At 44.2% G+C, this 21546-nt stretch overlaps 1 protein-coding gene across 2 annotated transcripts in view; it reads right to left on the bottom strand.

Moving 5' to 3' along the window:
• Window positions 1-21546, bottom strand: part of RGP1 (RGP1 homolog, RAB6A GEF complex partner 1) — a 68522-nt gene that overhangs the window by 13876 nt on the left and 33100 nt on the right. For both annotated transcript variants that reach the window (XM_033936971.1, XM_033936981.1), the window contains one exon: window positions 15928-16074. In XM_033936971.1, the coding sequence (XP_033792862.1) occupies window positions 15928-16074 (147 nt within the window). The remainder of the gene's footprint in view (window positions 1-15927; window positions 16075-21546) is intronic.

The following is a 21546-nucleotide window of genomic DNA, read 5'->3' as shown; positions in this document are numbered from 1 at the left end:
CCTGTTTCGTGATTACGAGTTTACACCTAGTAATGTCTACCACGAACTTTCAAGACTCAAAGTAGACAAAGCTATGGGGCCAGACAATCTACACCCCAGAGTACTCAGAGAGCTGAGTGAAGTTCTGGCTGAACCACTATCTGTACTCTTCAATCTTTCCATGCGCACGGGAGTAGTACCCCTAGACTGGAAAACAGCTAACGTAATTCCACTCCACAAAAAGGGCTGCAGAACGGAGACAGGAAATTACAGACCGGTGAGTCTTACATCCATAGTGTGCAAACTCATGGAAACACTGATCAAACAGGAACTTGACAAAATTCTAGATGAAGAAAATCTACGTGATCCACATCAACACGGATTCACCAGGGGAAGGTCCTGCCAATCTAATCTGATTGACTTCTTTGATTGGGTGACCAGTCATCTGGATGCCGGTGAGTCCCTTGACGTGATATACTTGGACTTCAGCAAAGCTTTTGATAGCGTTCCACACCGCAGGCTGTTGAACAAACTAAAATCGATGGGATTAGGGGATACATTCACAACATGGGTAAGGGATTGGCTAGATGGTAGGCTTCAAAGGGTGATGGTAAACGGTACCCCCCTCCAAAACGTCAGCAGTGATGAGTGGAGTACCTCAGGGCTCCGTCTTAGGGCCGATTCTATTCAATTTATTCATAGGAGATTTGACCCAAGGACTTAGAGGAAAAGTATCACTGTTTGCCGACGATGCCAAACTATGCAACATAGTTGGCAAAAGCAGTGTGCCTGACTCTATGACGCAGGACCTAAGACAGCTTGAACAGTGGTCATCAACTTGGCAGCTGGGCTTCAATGCTAAAAAATGTAAAGTAATGCACCTAGGCAAAAAAAATCCACACAGAACTTACACACTAAATGGTGAAACCTTGTCCAGGACCACGGTGGAACGTGATTTAGGAGTGATCATTAGCGACGATATGAAGGCTGCCAATCAAGTAGAGAAGGCATCGTCCAAGGCAAGACAAATGATGGGCTGTATCCGTAGGGGTTTTGTCAGCAGAAAACCTGAAGTCATAATGCCGCTGTACAGATCCATGGTGAGACCTCATCTCGAGTATTGTGTTCAATTCTGGAGACCACACTACCGAAAAGATGTGTTGAGAATTGAGTCGGTTCAGCGAATGGCTACCAGGATGGTTTTGGGGCTCGGGGAACTCACGTATGAAGAAAGGTTAAAAAGACTGCGGATGTACTCACTGGAGGAGCGAAGAGAGAGAGGGGACATGATTGAGACCTTTAAGTATATTACTGGGCGTATAGAGGTGAAAGATGATATCTTCAGTCTTACAGGGCCCTCAGTAACCAGAGGACACTCGCTGAAAATCAGGGGAGGGAAATTTCAGGGTGATGCGAGGAAGTACTTCTTCACTGAAAGGGTGGTAGATCATTGGAACGAGCTGCCTCAGAGGGTGATTGAGGCCAGCAGCGTGTTAGATTTCAAGAGAAAATGGGATATTCATGTGGGATCTCTAGGAGAGTAAGAATCAGGGAGTGGGTCATTGGTATGGGCAGACTCGATGGGCTATAGCCCTTTTCTGCCGTCAATTTCTATGTTTCTATGTTTCTATCTGTTTTTGCTTTTTTTGCTGTACTCATTTTCTTTGTTCAAGACTTCAAGTCTACAAAAAGATAAAATTTGTATAATAAAAAAAATCTAATGAAGTGCTGTATACAAATCCATCCCCATAAAAAAATATGTGATTGGGGAATTTTACTAATTGTAGACATCCGTTTTGGTCAAAAAATATACTGTCCGGGTGAAAACCGGACTTGTGCAACTTGAGTGTATGGGAAAAGGACTTTTATTTTTCATTATTGGAGCCTTTATTTTATTATGATGTTTATAAAAGCACTGTGAAAGGCCACATATAAACTTTACTGTTTTTTGCTATATTGAGTTTTCCATAAGGTACAGCGCAGAGGATTAGTGTGTTGGTTGTTCACAGAGAGCCCAGCCCTCCTCTCAGCTTACTGAACTTCTCTATGCAATCATCATAAGCAGCTTTTTTATTTCCTCGAATGTCCCCCATGGAAGATACAGATGTTTTTACAGAGGAGCACATTATTAGACACATTAACTTCCCCCCATATCCTCACCTCTCTAGCATGGGAGCACTAGGAACTGTTCCTGATTACAGATGTCACACTACAGCCTCACTGAGTTCCTGTGACAGACTCTGTGTGAAGCTTCTCTTCCTCCCCCCACTTCCCCCTCACACACTGCCTGGCTCATAGGATACTAAGGGGAAGACAGGCAGGCTAAACATCCACTCAAAGGACTGCAGCCAGCACAGGAGGATAGGCCGCGGCCCACCGGGACAATGCCCGGTCCTCCCAATAGCCAGACCGGCCCTGTTGCCAGGTGAGCTGCAAAGCAGACACCGGCACACTTGCCTCCCGCCGCGCCGCATATCTTAATTGCGGACTAGAGAGTTGCGCGGGGACAGAAATCCCACCCGTCCCCGTGAGGAATCCCTCTGTCCCCACCCGTCCCCGCGAGGAATGTCCTCCGTCCCCGCCCGTCCCCGTGAGGAATCCCCTCCGTCCCCGCCCGTCCCTATAAACTTCAGAAATAGTTATTTCATTTAATTATGCTACTGAATTAAAGGCTTTGGTAGAAACCCATTTACAAATAAGCAAAAAGACTTTATTAATTTGGAAATATTAATTGGGAAGAATACACACTTTGTAAACGGGTTTCTACCAGAGCCTCTTTTGTTTATAAATTTTTATCAACACAACTAATATACTACTTTATCCTGAAGCAAAAAAAAAAGAAAAAAAGAAATAGAATTCTTTTCCTACCTTTGTTGCCTGGTTTCTGCTTTCCTCATGTTCTCATTCAGTTCCTTCCATCCACTGTCTCTCTTCCTTCTGCGTCTTCCATTTGCTCTGTTACTGTGCCTCTCCCTTTCTCCCCCTTCCAAATTGGTCTGGCACCCATCTTCTTCCCTCCGCTCCCCCCATAGTCTGGCATCTCTGTCTTCTTCCCTGCCAGCGTCTTCTCCCCACTCTCTCTTCCCCATTTCCTTTCAGCGTCCTTCTCCCCCCTCTGTCTTCCCCATGGCCTTTCAGCATCCTTCTCCACCCCCCCCGTCTTCCCCATGGCCTTTCAGCGTCCTTCTCCACCCCACCCCCCCATCTTCCCCATGTCCTTTCAGCGTCCTTCTCCACCCCTTTGTCTTCCCCATGTGCTTTCAGCGTCCTTCTCCCCCATCTTCCCCATGTCCTGTCAGCGTCCTTCTCCCCCTTCTGTCTTCCACAAATGCTTTCAGTGTCCTTCCCCCCCACCCCGTCTTCCCCATGGCCTTTCAACGTCCTTCTTCACCCCTTTGTCTTCCCCAGTGCTTTCAGCGTTCTTCTCCCCCCTCCTTCTCTCCCGCCCCGTGTGCAGCACAGCCGGCCAGGTCCCCTTACTTTTGTGGCGCTTCTGCGACTGACAGACCGACAACAGCCCCAGTCTGACAAACCTCCCTGCCCTTAACCGCGAATCTAAATTTCCTTCTTACAGCTGCTGTAAGAAGGTAATTTAGATTCGCGGTTAAGGGCAGGGAGGTTTGTCGGACCAGGGCTGTTGTCGGTTGGTCGGGAAAGCGCCACAAAAGTAAGGGGACCTGGCCGGCTGTGCTGCACCCAGGGCGGGGCGGACCGCCCCCCTCCCTTGGTAGCCACTCGAGCCGCGAGGCTACTCCTCCTTACCTACCCTGCCTGCAGCACAGAGCCGAACGGAAGTCTTCCCAACGTCAGTGCTGAGTCGGAGGGAGGGAGGGCTTTGTTTACCGACGTCAGCGCTGACGTCGGGAAGACTTCCGTTCGGCTCTGTGCTGCAAGCAGAGCAGGTAGGGAGAAAAGCCGCGCGACTTAGTACATCCAGCCCCGCAGGAACCCCGCGACCCTCGGAGGCGTCCCCACGGGATCCCCGCGACCCGTGCAGCTCTCTATTGCGGACCTTCCCGCGTGCCAGCTGCAAGGCCTTCGCGTGCCATAGGTTCGCCATCGCTGCTCTAAGGTATACATATTCAGGGCTTCCAGTCTCTCCTCATACGTCTTCTGGCGTAAGCCTCCTATCATTTTCGTCACCCTCCTCTGGACCGCCTCAAGTCTTCTTACGTCTTTCGCCAGATACGGTCTCCAAAACTGAACACAATACTCCAAGTGGGGCCTCACCAATGACCTGTACAAGGGCATCAACACCTTCTTCCTTCTACTGACTACGCCTCTCTTTATACAGCCCAGGATCCTTCTGGCAGCAGCCACTGCCTTGTCACACTGTTTTTTCGCCTTTAGATCTTCGGACACTATCACCCCAAGGTCCCTCTCCCCGTCCGTGCATATCAGCTTCTCTCCTCCCAGCATATACGGTTCCTTCCTATTATTAATCCCCAAATGCATTATGGAGTTCTTCAAAAAAATTCAATAAATATTATTACCACTGGCTGCTTCTAATTTAGTGGTAGCTAGAGATTTTAATGCTGTAATGGATCCGATTATGGATAAAAGGCCAAGTAAAATTATGAAGTCGTTAGGATTAGACAATTTAGTACAATCTTGTAATTTAGCTGATATATGGCGTATTCTTCATTTTAATGATCTGGAATTTTCATTTTGTTCTCAAGTCCATAAGTCTTTTTCACGAATAGATTATATCTTTGTTTCTAATAATATAGCTCAACGTGTGACGAAGGCAGTTATTGTTCGGATCATGGTGGTGTGTGGATTGACTTACATAATGATGACCCAGTTTATTCTAAATCAATTTGGAGATTTGATAATGCTTTGCTTGCGGACTCGAACTTTCTGGAAGATTTTAAATTAAAAATGAATGAATTTTTTCAAATTAATAATTTGGATGATATAAATATTGAGATATTATGGGATGCTTTTAAAGCAACAATGAGAGGAAATATAATTTCTTATTCAGCATTTATTAAAAAACAACTTAAAAAACAATTTGTTGATTTGGAAAAAGAAATTAAAGTATTAGAAAACAAATTAATTGAGAAATGGGAACAAGCTATTTTGCAAAAACTATTAAAAGTAAAAGCTAAATATAATGAGATTTCTTCTCAATTTGTGAGGAAAGATATGTTCTCTCGGCAAGCTCAGTATTATGGTAATTCAAACAAGGCTGGGAGGTTGCTAGCAAATTTTCTTAAAGCAAAAAAAAGGAAATCTAAGATTGTTGCAATTAAAGATATGCAGGGCAATACACACACCAACACTAAATATATTTTAATACAGTTTCTTGATTTTTATAAAGATTTATATTCTTCTGAATCTTATGAAAATAAAGAACAAGATGGGTTAGATTTTTTGAATTCACTTAATGGACCAAATGTTCCGGATCATATAAAAAGAAGTTTAGAAGATCCTATATCTTTAAAAGAAGTAGAATCAGCATTGAAGTCTCTTAGAGTTGGATCCGCTCCAGGTGGAGAAGGATATACTGTTGAATTTTATAAATCATTTCAAAATGTTCTTTTACCATATCTATTAAATTTGTATCAGTACCAAATGAATAATGGGAGTATATCAGGTACTATGGCTGATTCTGTAATCATTGTCTTGCCAAAACCAAACAGGGATCCTACTTTGGTTTCAAATTACAGACCTATCTCTTTGCTAAATGTAGATGGTAAACTGATTGCTAAAGTATTAGCATCAAGATTGGCAAAAGCTCTTCCTTTTATTATTGATATTCACCAAACAGGATTTATTGCTAAAAGACATTCTTCAAATAATACTAGATTAGCATTTCACTCTTTAAATTTTGCAAAAAATATTAATGATCCAGCTTTTCTAGTGTCTTTAGATGCAGAAAAAGCATTTGATAGAGTGGAATGGAGTTTTATGTATCAAGCTTTGGAATGGTTTGGTATAGGCTCCAGTTTTATTAAAATGATTCAGACATTGTATAGCTCTCCTGGTGCAAGATTATATATTAATAATAATCTATCGGATAGATTTAACTTGCTATGGGGGGTTAGACAAGGATGTCCTTTATCCTCCTTACTCTTTGATGTTGTTCTTGAACCCTTATTAATTGCAATTAATCAAACTAAGGGAATAAAAGGAATCCCATACTCTAATTGGGAATTTAAACTTTCTGCATATGCAGATGAAGATGATATTTTACTTTATTTGAGGGAACCGGGGAATACCATTCCATGTTTACTTAATCTATTAGAGAAGTTTGGAAAATTTTCTGGATATAAAATTAATTGGAGTAAATCTGAAGTTCTTCCAATTAATGTTCATTGTACCAAAGGATTATTTGACTCGTATTCATTTATATGGAAAGATGAAGGATTAAAATACTTAGGTATTATTATTAAAAATACAATTGATGACACAGTGAAAGAAAATGAAAAACTTTTATTAAGAAAGATAACAGAAATGTGTGAGCAATGGAATCCTTTACATCTCTCTTGGTGGGGAAGAGTTCAAACAATTAAAATGATGATATTGCCTGTGGTTTGTTATCAAATGAGTATGATACCAATATTTTTTCAGGGGTCATTTTATAAAAAGTTAAATAAAATTTGTTTGGTTTGGTAAAAGACCCAGAATTGCTTTAGCATCACTACAAAAAACAATTATGCAGGGAGGGGTAAATTTTCCAAATTTTTATAGGTACCATCAAGCCTATATTCTAAGACAGGGTATGTATTGGATCCTCCCAGATCTTATGGAAAATGTACCTGATTGGTTATATTTAGAATGGCTGCTCCTGTTCCCATTACATTTAGAACATGTAGTTAGTATAAAATTGCCTAGGAAATACAAAGATAATAGAATTTTACTTGATACTTGGAAGACATTAAGATATATTAGTAATTTATCACCAGATCCAATTTCTAAATCATTAAATCCATTTGGATAAACTCCAGGATCAAAATTGGCAGATTTAAAATCGTCTGGAAGCAATGGATAATTGCAGGCATACGGACATTGAAGCATACGGAGCATCCGAGAGGATGAGGCATTCATCGATGAGGTCGTCCAGGAGCTGTCCCACATCACCGTGCCGGCGCACGACGAGTCCATCCTCGAGACGCCCAAACCTTCAGCTTTGAGACCAATGATTGGGGTGCAGGAGGTGGCCGGAGACGTCGGAGGTGACCAGCGGAGTGCCACAGGGCTCGGTCCTGGGTCCACTCCTTTTTAACATATTCATAAGAGACTTGACCCAAGGGCTTCAGGGTAAAGTAACTCTATTCGCTGATGACGCCAAACTATGTAATATAGTAAGTGAAAGCAATCTGCAGGATAGTATGACGCAGGATCTGCTTACGTTGGAAAACTGGTCCTCGACATGGCAGCTGGGCTTCAACGCTAAGAAATGTAAGGTTATGCATCTCGGTAGCAGAAATCCATGCAAACCTTACACCTTAAATGGAGAAACACTAGCTAGGACTTCAGAAGAAAGAGACTTGGGAATAATCATCAGTGCAGACATGAAGGCCGCCAAACAAGTAGAGAAGGCCTCATCCAAAGCAAGGCAACTTATGGGATGTATCAATAGAAGCTTCGTTAGCCGCAAATCTGAAGTCATAATGCCACTGTACAGAACCATGGTGAGACCTCATCTGGAGTACTGTGTGCAATTCTGGAGGCCACATTACCATAAAGACGTGCTTAGAGTTGAGTCAGTTCAGCGGATGGCCACTAGGATGATCTCGGGGCTCAAGGGTCTCTCGTACGAAGAAAGACTAAACAAATTTCAGCTCTACACTCTAGAGGAGCGCAGGGAGAGGGGGGGGACATGATTGAGACATTTAAATACATCACGGGACGTGTCGAGGTGGAAGAAGACATCTTCTTTCTCAGGGGACCCTCGGTCACAAGGGGGCATCCATTCAAACTCAGAGGAGGGAAATTCGATAGTGACATAAGGAAGTATTTCTTCACAGAAAGGGTTGTAGATCACTGGAACAAGCTTCCAGAGCAGGTGATCAAGGCCACCAGCATTATTGACTTTAAGAATAAATGGGATGCCCTAGTAGGATCCTTACGAGGGTCGAGTTAAGGAACTAGGTCATTAGTACTCAGACTTAATGGGGTGGGTCAGTAGAGTGGGCAGACTTGATGGGCTATAGCCCTTTTCTGCCGTCATCTTTCTATGTTTCTATGATGTTATTTTAGATGGATTATTGCTTAGCTTTTCACAATTGCAACATGAGTTTGACTTAAACAAAACACAATATTTTAAATGGTTGCAATTGAAGCATGCTATTCAGGTAGGGTTCCCTGAATGGAAAGGTCTTAATACTCAATATAGTTTGCAGTTCCTCTGCTTTCAGGTGGATTTTTTGGGACACCAAACCGCAAAATGGTATAAACTATTATATGGATTTTTGGATAAAAAAAAAGAAAACTGGTCTTAGGGATATTTGGAGTATTGAGATTGGACAGACAATTTCTGCCTCTCAATGGGCACGGTTTTGGTCTTGAAGATTAAGGTCTACAAGGTCAGCATCTATGAGTCAAACTTGGTTATATTTGTTACATAGAGGTTTTTTGACCCCTATACGTTTACAGAAGTTAGATAACACTCGATCCAATAGATGCTGGCATTGTAGATTAGAAGTGGGGACTTTAGATCATTTAATTTTCTTCTGTCCATGTGTAAATGCCTTTTGGAAACTAATTTGGCCCCAAATTAATAAATTATTAGAAAATCATGTAGGACTCTCTTATGACACTATATTATTTGGTACAGCAATGAGAGTTCAGAGTCTGATTTCTGCAAATAATAACAAGTTATTATTAATATTGACAGGGGTCACCATGCAACAAATTACTCAAAATTGGAAAGATTATACTAAGTTAAATTATACATTTTGGTGGAATTCAGTTTGCCACATATATAAGATGGAAAAGATGATAGCGTTACAATAAAGCACAGTTACTTACCGTAACAGGTGTTATCCAGGGACAGCAGGCAGATATTCTTGACTGATGGGTGACGGCACCGACGGAGCCCCGGTACGGACAATTTTAGAGTGATTGCACTCTAAGAACTTGGAAAGTTCTGGTAGGCCGCACCGCGCACGCGCGAGTGCCTTCCCGCCCGACAGAGGCGCGCGGTCCCCAGTTAGGATAAGCCAGCTAAGAAGCCAACCCGGGGAGGTGGGAGGGACGCAAGAATATCTGCCTGCTGTCCCTGGATAACACCTGTTACGGTAAGTAACTGTGCTTTATCCCAGGACAAGCAGGCAGCTATTCTTGACTGATGGGTGACCTCCAAGCTAACAAAAAGAGGGATGGTGGGAAGGTTGGCCATTAGGAAAACAAATTTTGCAAAACAGATTGGCCGAAGAGACCATCCCGTCTGGAGAATGTATCCAGACAATAATGAGATGTAAAAGTATGAACTGAGGACCAAGTAGCAGCTTTGCAGATTTCCTCAATAGGCGTGGAGCGGAGGAAAGCCACAGATGCTGCCATAGCTCTCACTCTAAGGGCCGTGACTGAACCTTCCAGGTCTTGGAGGTTGACGTTGTTGTTGACGTTTACGTCTAGGTGGCTGGGAAGGTGTCTGCAATGGTCGAGCTGCATAGCGGCGCTGATAAGCCGACTGCTGTCTGAAAGGCCGTGTAGTAGGGGGCTTCTTTTTAGTTTTGAGCAGAGTATCCCAGCGTGTTTCATGAGCCGAGAGCTTTTGAGTGGTGGAGTCCATGGATTCACCAAAGAGCTCATCCCCCAGGCACGGTGCATTGGCTAACCGATCTTGATGATTAACATCAAGCTCGGATACCCGAAGCCAGGCAAGTCGACGCATGGCCACAGACATAGCCGTTGCTCTGGAGGTAAGCTCGATGGTATCATAGATGGACCTAACCAGAAATTTTCGAAGTTGGAATAGAGAAGAGGAGCATTGATGAAAAGCCTGTTGTTTTCGTTGGGGAAGGTACTGTTCAAATGAAGCCATGGTGGTAAGGAGATGTTTCAAATAAAATGAAAAATGGAATGCATAGTTGCCAGATCTATTAGCCAACATTGCATTTTGGTAAAGTCTCTTACCAAATTTATCCATGGCTTTGCCCTCTCTGCCAGGAGGTACAGAAGCATATACACTAGCTCCTGAAGATTTTTTTAGGGTAGATTCCACCAATAATGATTCATGTGGAAGCTGGGGTTTGTCGAATCCAGGAATAGGGATTACCTTGTACAAAGAATCAAGTTTACGGGGAGCTCCAGGAACTGTTAAAGGAGTCTCTAGATTCTTGTAGAATGTCACTCTTAAGATGTCATGCAGAGGTAGTTTCAAGAATTCCTTGGGAGGCTGGTCAAAGTCAAGAGAGTCTAAAAAAGCTTTAGATTTTTTAGACTCAGCCTCCAAAGGAATGGACATGGAATCACACATATCTTTCAAAAAGGAAGTGAAAGATGTGGATTCTTGCTTTGAAGATGGATCAGGTAGCGCAGAATTATCTTCTTCAGAGGAACACTCACCCTCAGAAAGAAAAGGCTCTTCAGAGTCACCCCACAGATCAGGGTCTCTTACATGAGATGTACGGTCCCGGGACTCTGGAGTCGAGGGTTCTAAATGTCGTGATTTGCGCATCGACTTACCCGATCTCATCGACACGGTACCGGGAGATGTCATCGGTTGTACCGGTGCCGAAGTCTGCACCGACTGATGTCTCGGCTCCGGAGCAAGGAGTGGCATCGATGTTGATGAGCCGAGTGAACCGGTACCGAAGTAGTGGAAGCAGAAAGAAGGGGTTGCTGCACTACCGGTACCGGCGGCTCAGACCGGACCGGGTCTGGAAGGTTCGGGGTTAAAAGAGCAGGAAGCAGCTGCTGGAGTTGTTCCCTGAGCTGAACCTGTAAGACAGCGGCAATGCGCTCATCTAATGAGGGCACCGGTACCGCTTTTTTCTTCTGCAGTACCTTGGGTGCCGCTCTACACTCCGAAGTGGAACCCGATGTCGAAGGGCTAACCTCGATCGGAGCGGAGCGCTTCCGCTGGCGTTTCACGGTCGGCAGGATTGGGCTCACTGCAGAGGAGACCGGAGGACGCTCCAGCGGGGAAGGCTTCTTAGCCGGCTTACCTGGGGGGTGTGATGCCAGCGCGGTATCGCGCGGTGTCGACGAGGAAGGTGCCGACTGAGATGGAACAGATGTCGGTGCCGGTGCAGCGGAGTCGGACATTTCGGCACCGAAAAGTAACCGCTGTTGGATCTGGCGGTTTTTTAGAGTCCTTTTCTTTAACGATGTGCAGCGGGTACAAGATGACGCTCGATGATCAGGACAAGACACTGCAGACACCAGTTATGTGGGTCTGTTAGTGAAATTGGCCGAGCGCACCGCTGGCACTTTTTAAACCCGGGTTGAGGGGGCATGAATGGAAAAACGGCTTCAGCCAAATCGAAGCCCGAGGCTTCGATAGTGGCAATAGGCCCCGCTGGGGCGAAACCGAAAGAAAAGAAAAAATAACTAAGTTATATATATATATTTTTTTTTACAATGAAAATAAGAAAAAATGAGGAAAATGATATTTTCCAAGGGGTTTACGCGAGCGTGGAAGGCAAAAATCGAAAAATATATTCAACAGCCGTTGAACACACGTCTTCTTAGCTCCGCGGAAACTAAGAAACTGGGGACCGCGCGCCTCTGTCAGGCGGGAAGGCACTCGCGCGTGCGCGGTGCGGCCTACCAAAACTTTCCAAGTTCTTAGAGTGCAATCACTCTAAAATTGTCCGTACCGGGGCTCCGTCGGTGCCGTCACCCATCAGTCAAGAATAGCTGCCTGCTTGTCCTGGGATAAGGAAATTTTCATAATTTTAAAAAAATATGGGGACCATTGACTATTTACTCTAATGATCAGATATCTTAAGCACATGGTTAGTTTATATTTGGGTTGGGATGGGGAATATGTATCATATGGTCATGGGAATATTGATAAAAGGGGGGTATTTATTTTTATTTTATAAGAATATATGATTGTAATTACAAGTGATTTGTGAAAATTGTTTTATTATTTATAATTCACTTGATGTAAGAATTAAAAATGAATAAAGATTTATAAAAAAAAAGAAAATAAAATTAATTTTTTCTACCTTTTGTTGTCTTATCATTTTATTCTTCAAATCATGTTGGTCTGAGGCGTTAGTCTGTTTTCTTTTGTCTTCTCTTAACTCACTTGCCAGGGTCTCCTGACCATTTGACATTTCTTCTTTCTCCATGCTCCCCATCCATTTCTGTGTACTTATTGTTCCTCATGTTCAGCATCTCCCTTCTTTATGTCTCCTATACGTCCCTTTCTAGCATTTCCCCTGTGCCCATCACCTGCCTTCATTATCCCCTCCCCTTATGTACAGGGAGTGGGAAAAGAGAGTGAGATCCAGGGTGCAGACGGGGATTCCAGTTACCTCATCAGTCCTCCTTCCAAGTGGGCTGCTCCTTCCTGCCTTCATCTGTACTTGTTTGCAGGGATGCGTGCAGCTGTTGGAGAGATGGCTTCTGGGTCAACCACGTGCAGCGTGCAAGAGCCACTGCACGGTCTCTGCAAACAAGTATGGCTGAAAGCAGGAAGGAGCAGCCCACCTGGAAGGAGGACTGATGAGGTAACTGGGATCCCCGGCTGACCCGGAAGGCTTCCCTCCAACGTCAGCTCTGAAATTGGAGGGAAGCCTTCCGGGGCGGCTTCAGCGGGCCTGTTTATACATGGAATCCCCGGAAGCAAACACATTGGGTGTGAGGGTGGGGGATTGTTTGACCCACGATAGGGAGAGAGAGTGGCTGCTGGACTCACAATGTGGGGGGGGGGGGGGGTGGCTGCTGCACCTGAAATCACAAGGGTGGCTGTTGATTCCGAGGGGTGGGAAGGGAGGCAACTCACAGCAGATCCTTTACTGCGAGGACAAGTCCACTGGGGTGGTGAATGGCCTTGTCCTGTACCCGCGGCAATTAGTTGATTTTCTCCCCCGTTCCAGCGGGTTACCCACAGGTAACAGTCACCGTGTCATTTTCTATCCCGGGGGTCACGTCACCTTCTGTTTTTGAAGACAACAGTGTGTAGTAACATCAAGTTTCAAGTTTATTAGGATTTTATATACCGCCTATCAAGGTTATCTAAGCGGTTTTTACAATCAGGTACTCAAGCATAGTAGATGACGGCAGATAAAGACCCAAATGGTCCATCCAGTCTGCCCAACCTGATTCCATTTAAATGTTTTCTTCTTAGCTATTTCTGGGCAAGAATCCAAAGCTCTACCCAGCGGTACTGTGCTTGGGTTCCAACTACCGAAATCTCCATCAAAACCTACTCCAGTCCATCTAAACCCTCCCAGCTATTGAAGCCTTCTCCAGCCCATCCTCCCCCAAACGGCCATATATAGACACAGACTGTGCAAGTCTGCCCAGTACTGGCCTTAGTTCAATATTTAATATTATTTTCTGATACTAGATCCTCTGTATTCATCCCATACTTCTTTAAACTCAGTCACCGTTTTCCTCTCCACCACCTCTCTCGGGAGCGCATTCCAGGCATCCACCACCCTCTCTGTAAAATAGAATTTCCTAACATTGCTCTTGAATCTACCACCCCTCAACTTCAAATTATGTCCTCTGGTTTTACCATTTTCCTTTCTCTGGAAAAGATTTTGTTCTACGTTAATACCCTTCAAGTATTTGAACATTTGAATCATATCTCCCCTGCCCCTCCTTTCCTCTAGGGTATACATATTCAGGGCTTCCAGTTTCTCCTTATACATCTTCTGGCGCAAACCTCATCATTTTCATCGCCCTCCTCTGGACCGCATCAAGTCTTCTTACGTCCTTCGCAAGATACGGTCTCCAAAACTGAACACAATACTCCCAAGTGGGGCCGTACCAATGACCTGTACAGGGGCATCAACACCTTTCTTCTACTGGCTACGCCTCTCTTTATACAGCCCAGAATCCTTCTGGCAGCAGCTACCGCCTTGTCACACTGTTTTTTCGCCTTTAGATCTTCAGACACTATCACCCCAAGGTCCCTCTCCCCGTCCGTGCATATCAGCTTCTCACCTCCCAACATATACGGTTCCTTCCGATTATTAATCCCCAAATGCATTACTCTGCATTTCTTTGCATTGAATTTTAGTTGCCAGGCATTAGACCATTCCTCTAACTTTTGCAGATCCTTTTTCATATTTTCCACTCTCTCTTCGATGTCTACTCTGTTACAAATCTTGGTATCATCTGCAAAAAGGCACACTTTTCTTTCTAACCCTTCAGCAATGTCACTCACAAACATATTGAACATGATCAGCCCCAGCACCGAACCCTGAGGGGCTCCACTACTCACCTTTCCTTCCTCTTGGAGCCTTCTCAAAACCTGCACTCTATTTCCTTGGCTTGCCCCATAATATTAGCCTACGTCAGTGTCAGTTTTTCTTTGTGGCTGGGCAGTTTAAGAACTGGATTTTATGAAAAATTAAAATTGCTGCCTGGACATAAGTTGTAAGGGGAAAGGGGCAGAGAGGGTTCAAATTAGTTTAGGGTGGATGGAGCCTACCAGGATGTTCGGCTTGAGCCCCCTCCCAACCCTTATATGCTACCTCAGACTTGGAGCTTGATTTCTCATGCAGGTTAGAAGTTGCTCAGGATTGCTGCAAGTTAGCTAATAACATGTATTTTAAAATACTATGCGAGATAATTTGATCATTGATCCCCTCTCTGTATTGTGCAGCAAAAATGAGCAAGGAGATTGCTTGTTAACTGTACACTGCAGCCTTTGGAAGCTTTCAGCCTCAGCCAGTAAGTCCAAGAATGGTTAGGATGGATGAGTACAGTTTGCCTGGGAGGTGTTATGCACCAACTTAACCACTGGAGGGCTCTCCCCTGTAGATTTATTAATACGGCTCCTCAATTGAACTCCGGCACTGACAAGTTACTTAATTGCCTGCCCCAAGGGATTATCACCTAGCAAAAACAAATAACAGCTTTTTTCCCCCCATTTTGAGTGGCAGCAGCTTGCAAGTATTGCAAGAATTCAGGCAAATTATTGTACTTTCCGCAAGCAGGTACAGAAAATGTTATTTCAGGGAGCATTTGAACAACTGTTGTGAAAAGAATTGGTTTTATATTTTGTGACTCCTGTGTAATCTGCCATGAATGATATACATATTTTAAATAAATAAACTCTCAAATGGATCTTTATCCTGTACAAGCATTACCTCCGCTATTTCAGGACAATTATTGGAATGGTAAAAAGGGAAGAAACCCACCTAGCGCATCTGAAACTAACTCATTTTGAGCTGCTACTGAAAGGGTATAAAGCTAAAATGAACTAATCTAATACATTTCCTTATCTTATTTATTTGGATTTGCTTACATCTTTTTCAGTAGTAATCTAATTTTGTGCCTGAGGCAATAAAGGGTTAAGTGCCTTGCCCAAGGTCACATGGAGCAGCAGTGAGATTTAAACTAGGCACCCTTTGATGTTCAGTCCAGTACTCTAACCACTAAGCTACTCCTGCTCCTCATCTCTCCACCCTAGGAAGACGAGTCCAAAACAAAATTCCAAAAGTGCTAAGAGGGGAGCCGAATTAGTCTTACCACCTGATTTAACAGAGACTGAGGAAGACTAAGTTGCTGGGAAGATTCTTGCCTGACATACAAGTTTGTGCTCAGTCTCCACCTCCTGGTAGCAGTGAGGCATTTAATCCATTCGTAAGGACTATAACAGTTTACCAAGCGATACAGAAGAGGGCATTATATTGTTTTTAGCATCAAAGAAATACCCACATTACAGGAATGTAACTCACTCTGAGCCACTACTGACTCTTTGTGAGTTAAATCCTCATAAATGAATGCAGAGCAGTTTTTATCACGCTATGTGCATAAAGAGGGACCTTCTCTCAACAGGCACGCAGAAATGCAAAGACTTACGCATGTTACGTCGTGATGTAGCAACCATCAGTAGCTCAGTGGCAAGATCCACCAATCTGGAATCCTTTCTTATGCTTTCATCATCATCCAGGAAGGGGTTTGAGGGGGCCATGTCATCATCCTGGGGAAACTGGGAGTCTTTTAGACCTGGAGGAGAGAAGGGAAGGGTCAGTAAAATGAAAAGCAACAGACTGAGAGGGTATAAAATATATTCCAGCATTAAGCAAAACAGCCCTGACTCTGTGCAACTATAGCAAAAGAGAACTGGAAGGAAAGGCAGAGGACAAAATGAGAGGAGGAAGAAGGAAAAATTATGTTCTTACCTATTAATTTTCTTTCCTTTAGATGCAGCAAATGAATCCAGAGACCAATGGGATAGCACACATCTACCAGCAGGTGGAGACAGAGAAACTGAATAACAGGTGGTCCTATTGGCTGGCACACCTCCTGCATCTTCAGTATTGCTCCTTGCCCAAGCATCCGTAACCATCAATATGCTTAGCATGTAAAAAACTTCTTTCCCATAACAAATTTCAAAAGGTAATAATACAGAACACAACCATCAATAATAACAAACTTCAAAAGTTGCAAAAGAAAAAACCGACAGACAATATCCAGAAAGGGTGTTGTTCTGGATTCATCTGCTGTGTCTAAAGGAAAGAAAATTAACAGGTAAGAACATAATTTTTCCTTCCTTAGCAACAGCAGTAGATGAATCCAGAGACCAATGAGATGTAGCAAAGCAATCCTCAATCTGGGTGAGAATCAAACGCCGCCTCCGCAACAACCAAAGCACTAAATGCAGCCTCCGCATGCGCCCCCCACATCCAACTGGTAATGCTGAGAAAAAGTATTCTTGGAAGACCAAGTAGCTGCGTGACAAAACTCCTCCAAGGAAAAAACCTCTGCACTGAGTCCAAGTAACTGCCATTGCTCTGGCTGAATTCCCTTCAGCTTCAAGTGGCAATCTTAGCTTGTTACAAGGTCATGAAGTTCTTCCGCCAACCGCTTCCCTGCCATCAAGTAAGCGTAAAGAATGTCCTCCTGGACCCTTTGAGTGATGGAGGCTTTGGACGCTGCCATACGTTTGTTGCGTCCCTTGAAAAATACAAAGAGGTGATCTAAACGACTAAAAGTCATTAGAAAACTATAGATTATGGAGAATGCTATGCACTTTAAAAAAAACGCAGTGAAGAAAAGCTCGCCTCCCCATTCCTCCTCCCAGGAAGAAGGAAGGAAAAGTGAAAGTGGCATAAAAGAAAGGATGATACCACCTTAGAAAGAAATTGTGGTACTGTCCGAACTGACACCCCAGAATTTGTAAATCAGAAATAAGAATCCCCGCAGTACAAAGCCTGCAACTCAGAAAACCGCCGAGCTGAAGCCATGGCCACAAGAAACACCGTGTTCAACGTCACAGCCTTTTAGAGTCTCAAAAGATAAGGTTGAAACGAAGCCTTCTGTAAACTGCGAAGAAGTACCTTAAGACTGTACTCTAGACAGGGCTTCTTAAGAGGTATACGAATATACTGTACTCCTTTTAGGAACTGAACTACATGAAGCTGAAAAGTAAGCGAAGAGCGAGATACCTAGCCCATGTAACAAGCTAAGATTGCCACTTGAAGCTAAAGGGAATTGAACGCTAAGCCCTTGGCAATACGCTTGTGCCCAAAAAGAAAGAATATAAAACATACAACTCTGGAAGGGTGCCAATGTTGAGAAGTACCCAAGAAAGGAAAAGCCTCCAAAAGGAAGCACAAGCCACAGGTGAAGACGTCTGTATTGCCTGGAGAAGAGAAGAAATAACCTGCTTCGCATAACTCTTACACATCAGCTATGACTTTTCAAAAGCTAGGTCGTAATATCAAAGTAGGACGAATATCCATGTTGACTGGACCCTAGGTGAGTAAATCCAGAGATACCAGAAATCTCAACAGCTCGGCCATCGAATGACTCATCAGATCCACATAGCAAGGATGGTGCAGCCAATCCGGAGATTCTCTAATTACTGTTCTCTGAAAGTGAGCTTGAGATGGCAAATCCATCCAATCATCAGCCAGGGGAAAACGCTTAAAAAGAGAAACCAGAGGCGAGAAAGAAGCAATGCTGCTACCCCTTCTGACTGCCATTCCCTGCGTCTGCTGAAGAAGCTAGGAAGCTTTGAATTTCAAGATGAGGCCATGAGGTCTATTTCTAGGAGATCTCAACTTTATACAAAGAGCTGGAACGCCTGAGCAAATAGTTCCCAATTTCCAGGATGTAGAAGATTTTACTACTACTACTATTTATTATTTCTAAAGCGCTGAAAGGCTTACACAGCGCTGTACATTTTAACAGACAATAGACAGTCCATGCTCAGATTTTGTGGTGAGAAAGTCTACCTAAACCCTTTTCCTGTCCTGTAAAATGATGCGCTGACAGAAGAGTAAGATGAGATTCCACCCATTGAAGTAGAACCATTACTTTACTCGCCAACTGAGCACATCACGTACTTTCCTGGCTGTAGAGAAATACCACTGTCATAACACTGTCCTAAAAGACCTTTATCGTCATTCCGAAAGAATGGTCTGAAACTCCTGAAACGGTAGCCTGACCGTGCTTCAGTCCAGAAGAATGAACGAGTACTGACTCCTTGCGCTGAGGATTGAAGGGACTGAGCCCCCCAACCCGACAGCCAAGGATGTTTGGCAACTTTGAGCCAGTCCAGCAAAGACCGAGGCATGCCTTTGAAAAGATTAATCTCGCTGAGCCACCAAATTATATTGAGCAATGCTTGAGGAGCCTACTAGATACTACAATTGGAGCCTTGAGATACTGGAAACCACTGGAACAAAAGCGACTGCTGTAGCGTTCTCATGTGAAAGCGAGCCGAATTCCCAGTGGAGTCACCACCATAGATCATAGAACCTGTACAGAACCCCATACTCTTGTTCTTGGTGACTTAAGAAGGCAAACTTGAGACTGTAACCTGTCGCCCCAGTCTCTAGGAAGAAACACATTCCTCTCCTACGTGAACAACATCTCCTGATAGTCCAATAATTAGTATAGGAGAAAAGAGCTCTTTGGAAATTTGAAGATTCACATCCAAAGGATTGAAGAAAAGAAATTCAAATAAAAGAAATCACCTGTTTGTGTCTGACAAATTGACCTGGCTGGAAGACATCCGAATCAAGCAGTTGTCTAAGAAAGAAAGTACCTGAATCTCCTGTTTACGCCAAAACGCCACTACTGCCCTCATTTTCTAAAATGTTCATGGAGCTGTGGCTAGGCCAAATGGCATCTGCCAAAACTGCTAGCACTGCTCGATGAGAGCCAAGCAAAGATAGTGCAAATTCGGTGTCCATAGGGAAATTGTAAATATTCTCAGTTTTTCTCTGGAAATGTCTAACTCTGAGAAACTAATTTACCAGAATGAGATCCAGCCCCTGTCTGACCACTATGAAGTAAATGTAATAACTTCCCTTAGTTCCGGAAGAACTAAAAACCACTGCCAAGTAACACTTAAAGGGGGTCTTGCACAAACGCAACCTTTGGAAGCTCAATACATGGTGACTCCAAGAAAGAATCTGAAATGGGAGGATTCAAAGTTGCAAGCATCCTGAAAAATGCCCAAAGCCCCCTGACATCAAAGTGTCTCCCCCCTCACAAGAAAGCTTAAAGAGTTACCAGAGGAAGTGAAGACCCCTTCAGAATGAAGAGCAGACGGTCGGGGAACGGACTAGAGCTGTAAATTCTGGAAGAAGAAAGGAACTTTCCCACAAAAAATCCAGCTTTGCAATGTAAGATGGAATATGTCAGAATTGTGAAAACAGTACTAACTCCATGCAATGTTAGCCAAAAACTTACTGCCTTTAAAGTGAAGACGTACAAGACGGAATCTAGAAGCTGCATTGACCGCCCCATGGGAAATAATCTGCACCCTAATTGTTATCAGACAAAGCTCACATCCCTAAAGAGAGCTTCAGGGATGATTCCAACAGCTACATAGCATTTGCTACTCTGTGGGTTTGGGAGAATAGGAAACTTGTCCCTGGTTAAGGGTCGTAATGCGATTTTAAGTTGGATCTCTTAATTTGGTTTGTAATAAGTTAAATGAAGAGAGTTACATTGGGTAGAGAGTACTACTATTAGATGAGAAAGGGTGGGTGTGGAGAAGGATGGTTAAGGTTCAAATTCATATAGATAAGTGGGGGTTTAATGATATTGGATTTTTTTTAAATCTTAATCTTAATTTTTATTTTATTTTTTTTTTTATATATCTTTATTCATTTTAAATTTGACATCAAGTGTACAGAAACTCATTCGAAAGCAAATATACAATTCCACTTGTAAATCTATAACAATTACAAAAAGAAATTTCATTCCTACCCATCCCACATAAACATCTTTGATAAGTAATCTAATATAATAAAACGGTAAGCTGCACATGCGCACTTCCTATGCGTGCGTCTGTTTTCCGTGAGCTGTAGCGACCCATAGGAAGTGCGCATGCGCGGCTTACGGTCTGGCCTCATGCGAGGCAAGACAAGTGCACATGCGTGCCCTTCCTTGCTTTCCACCTGCGGAGCGGCGGCTGCTGGCCGCTAGCACCCACTGCCCTCTCCGTCGCCTCCCGGCTCCAGCGGCGTAGGCAGCACTATAAACACGCTGCTTCGTGCCCTTCTCTGCCAATTTCCTCTGCTGCGTCTCTGATGACATCATCGGACACAGACGCGGCAGAGGAAATTGCCAGTAGAAGGCCGCGAAGCAGCGTGTTTAAAGTGCTGCCTATGCGGCTGGAGTCCCAAGGTTTGTCGGCGGTGGGAGGGTCAGGAGCAGGCCGGATCGACAACGGCAGTAAAAGAAGGGGGAGGGGCCGAACAGAGCAGGGAAGAGAAGATAATAGAAGGGAAAGGGGGAGTGGGGGAAAATGCTGCTATTGCTTCTACACAGGAAAGGGGGGGATAGGAAGGAAATGCTGTTGCTGCTGCATAGGGAAGTGGGATGGAAATGCTGCTGCACAGGGAAATGGGGAAAAATGACAGACAGACAGCGGGAGGGAGGGAGACAGAAAGAAAGAAAGACACAGGAGCAGGGAGAGGGACAGAAAGACAGACAGAGAAAGGGGGCCAGAGAGAGAGTCAGCGGGAGAGGGAAAGGGGGCTGCTTTGGGGGGAGGGGGCAAACAGCTTTGCTCTGGGGGGGGAGACAGAAGGGGCCATGGAGAGACAGGGAGAGGGATAGGGGGCTGCTTTGGGGGGAGAGGTGTGCTGGGGGGAGACAGAAGGGGCCATGGAGAGATAGGGAAAGGGGCCTGCTTTGGGGGGAGGTGTGCTGGGGGACAGACAGCTTTGCTCTGGGGGGGGGAAGACAGAAGAGGGCCATGGAGAGACATTTGGGGGGGAGGTGGGTGCTGGGGGCAGACAGCTTTGCTTGGGGGGAGGGGGAGACAGAAGGATACAGACAGCGGCCAAGGAGAGAGAGATAAAGAAACACAGACAGACAGACACATCTATTCTAGCACCCGTTAATGTAACGGGCTTAAAGACTAGTTATGACATAATATAATATAAATATCATTTTCCATGTGAATATAAGATATACTAAAAACCTACCCTCCCTCCCTAACTCACAAATTTT

This window comes from Geotrypetes seraphini, chromosome 1, assembly GCF_902459505.1.
Source record: "Geotrypetes seraphini chromosome 1, aGeoSer1.1, whole genome shotgun sequence".
Lineage (NCBI taxonomy): Eukaryota > Metazoa > Chordata > Amphibia > Gymnophiona > Dermophiidae > Geotrypetes > Geotrypetes seraphini.
Note: the sequence above shows the minus strand (reverse complement) of the source record. Positions and strands in the feature narration are given on the sequence as shown.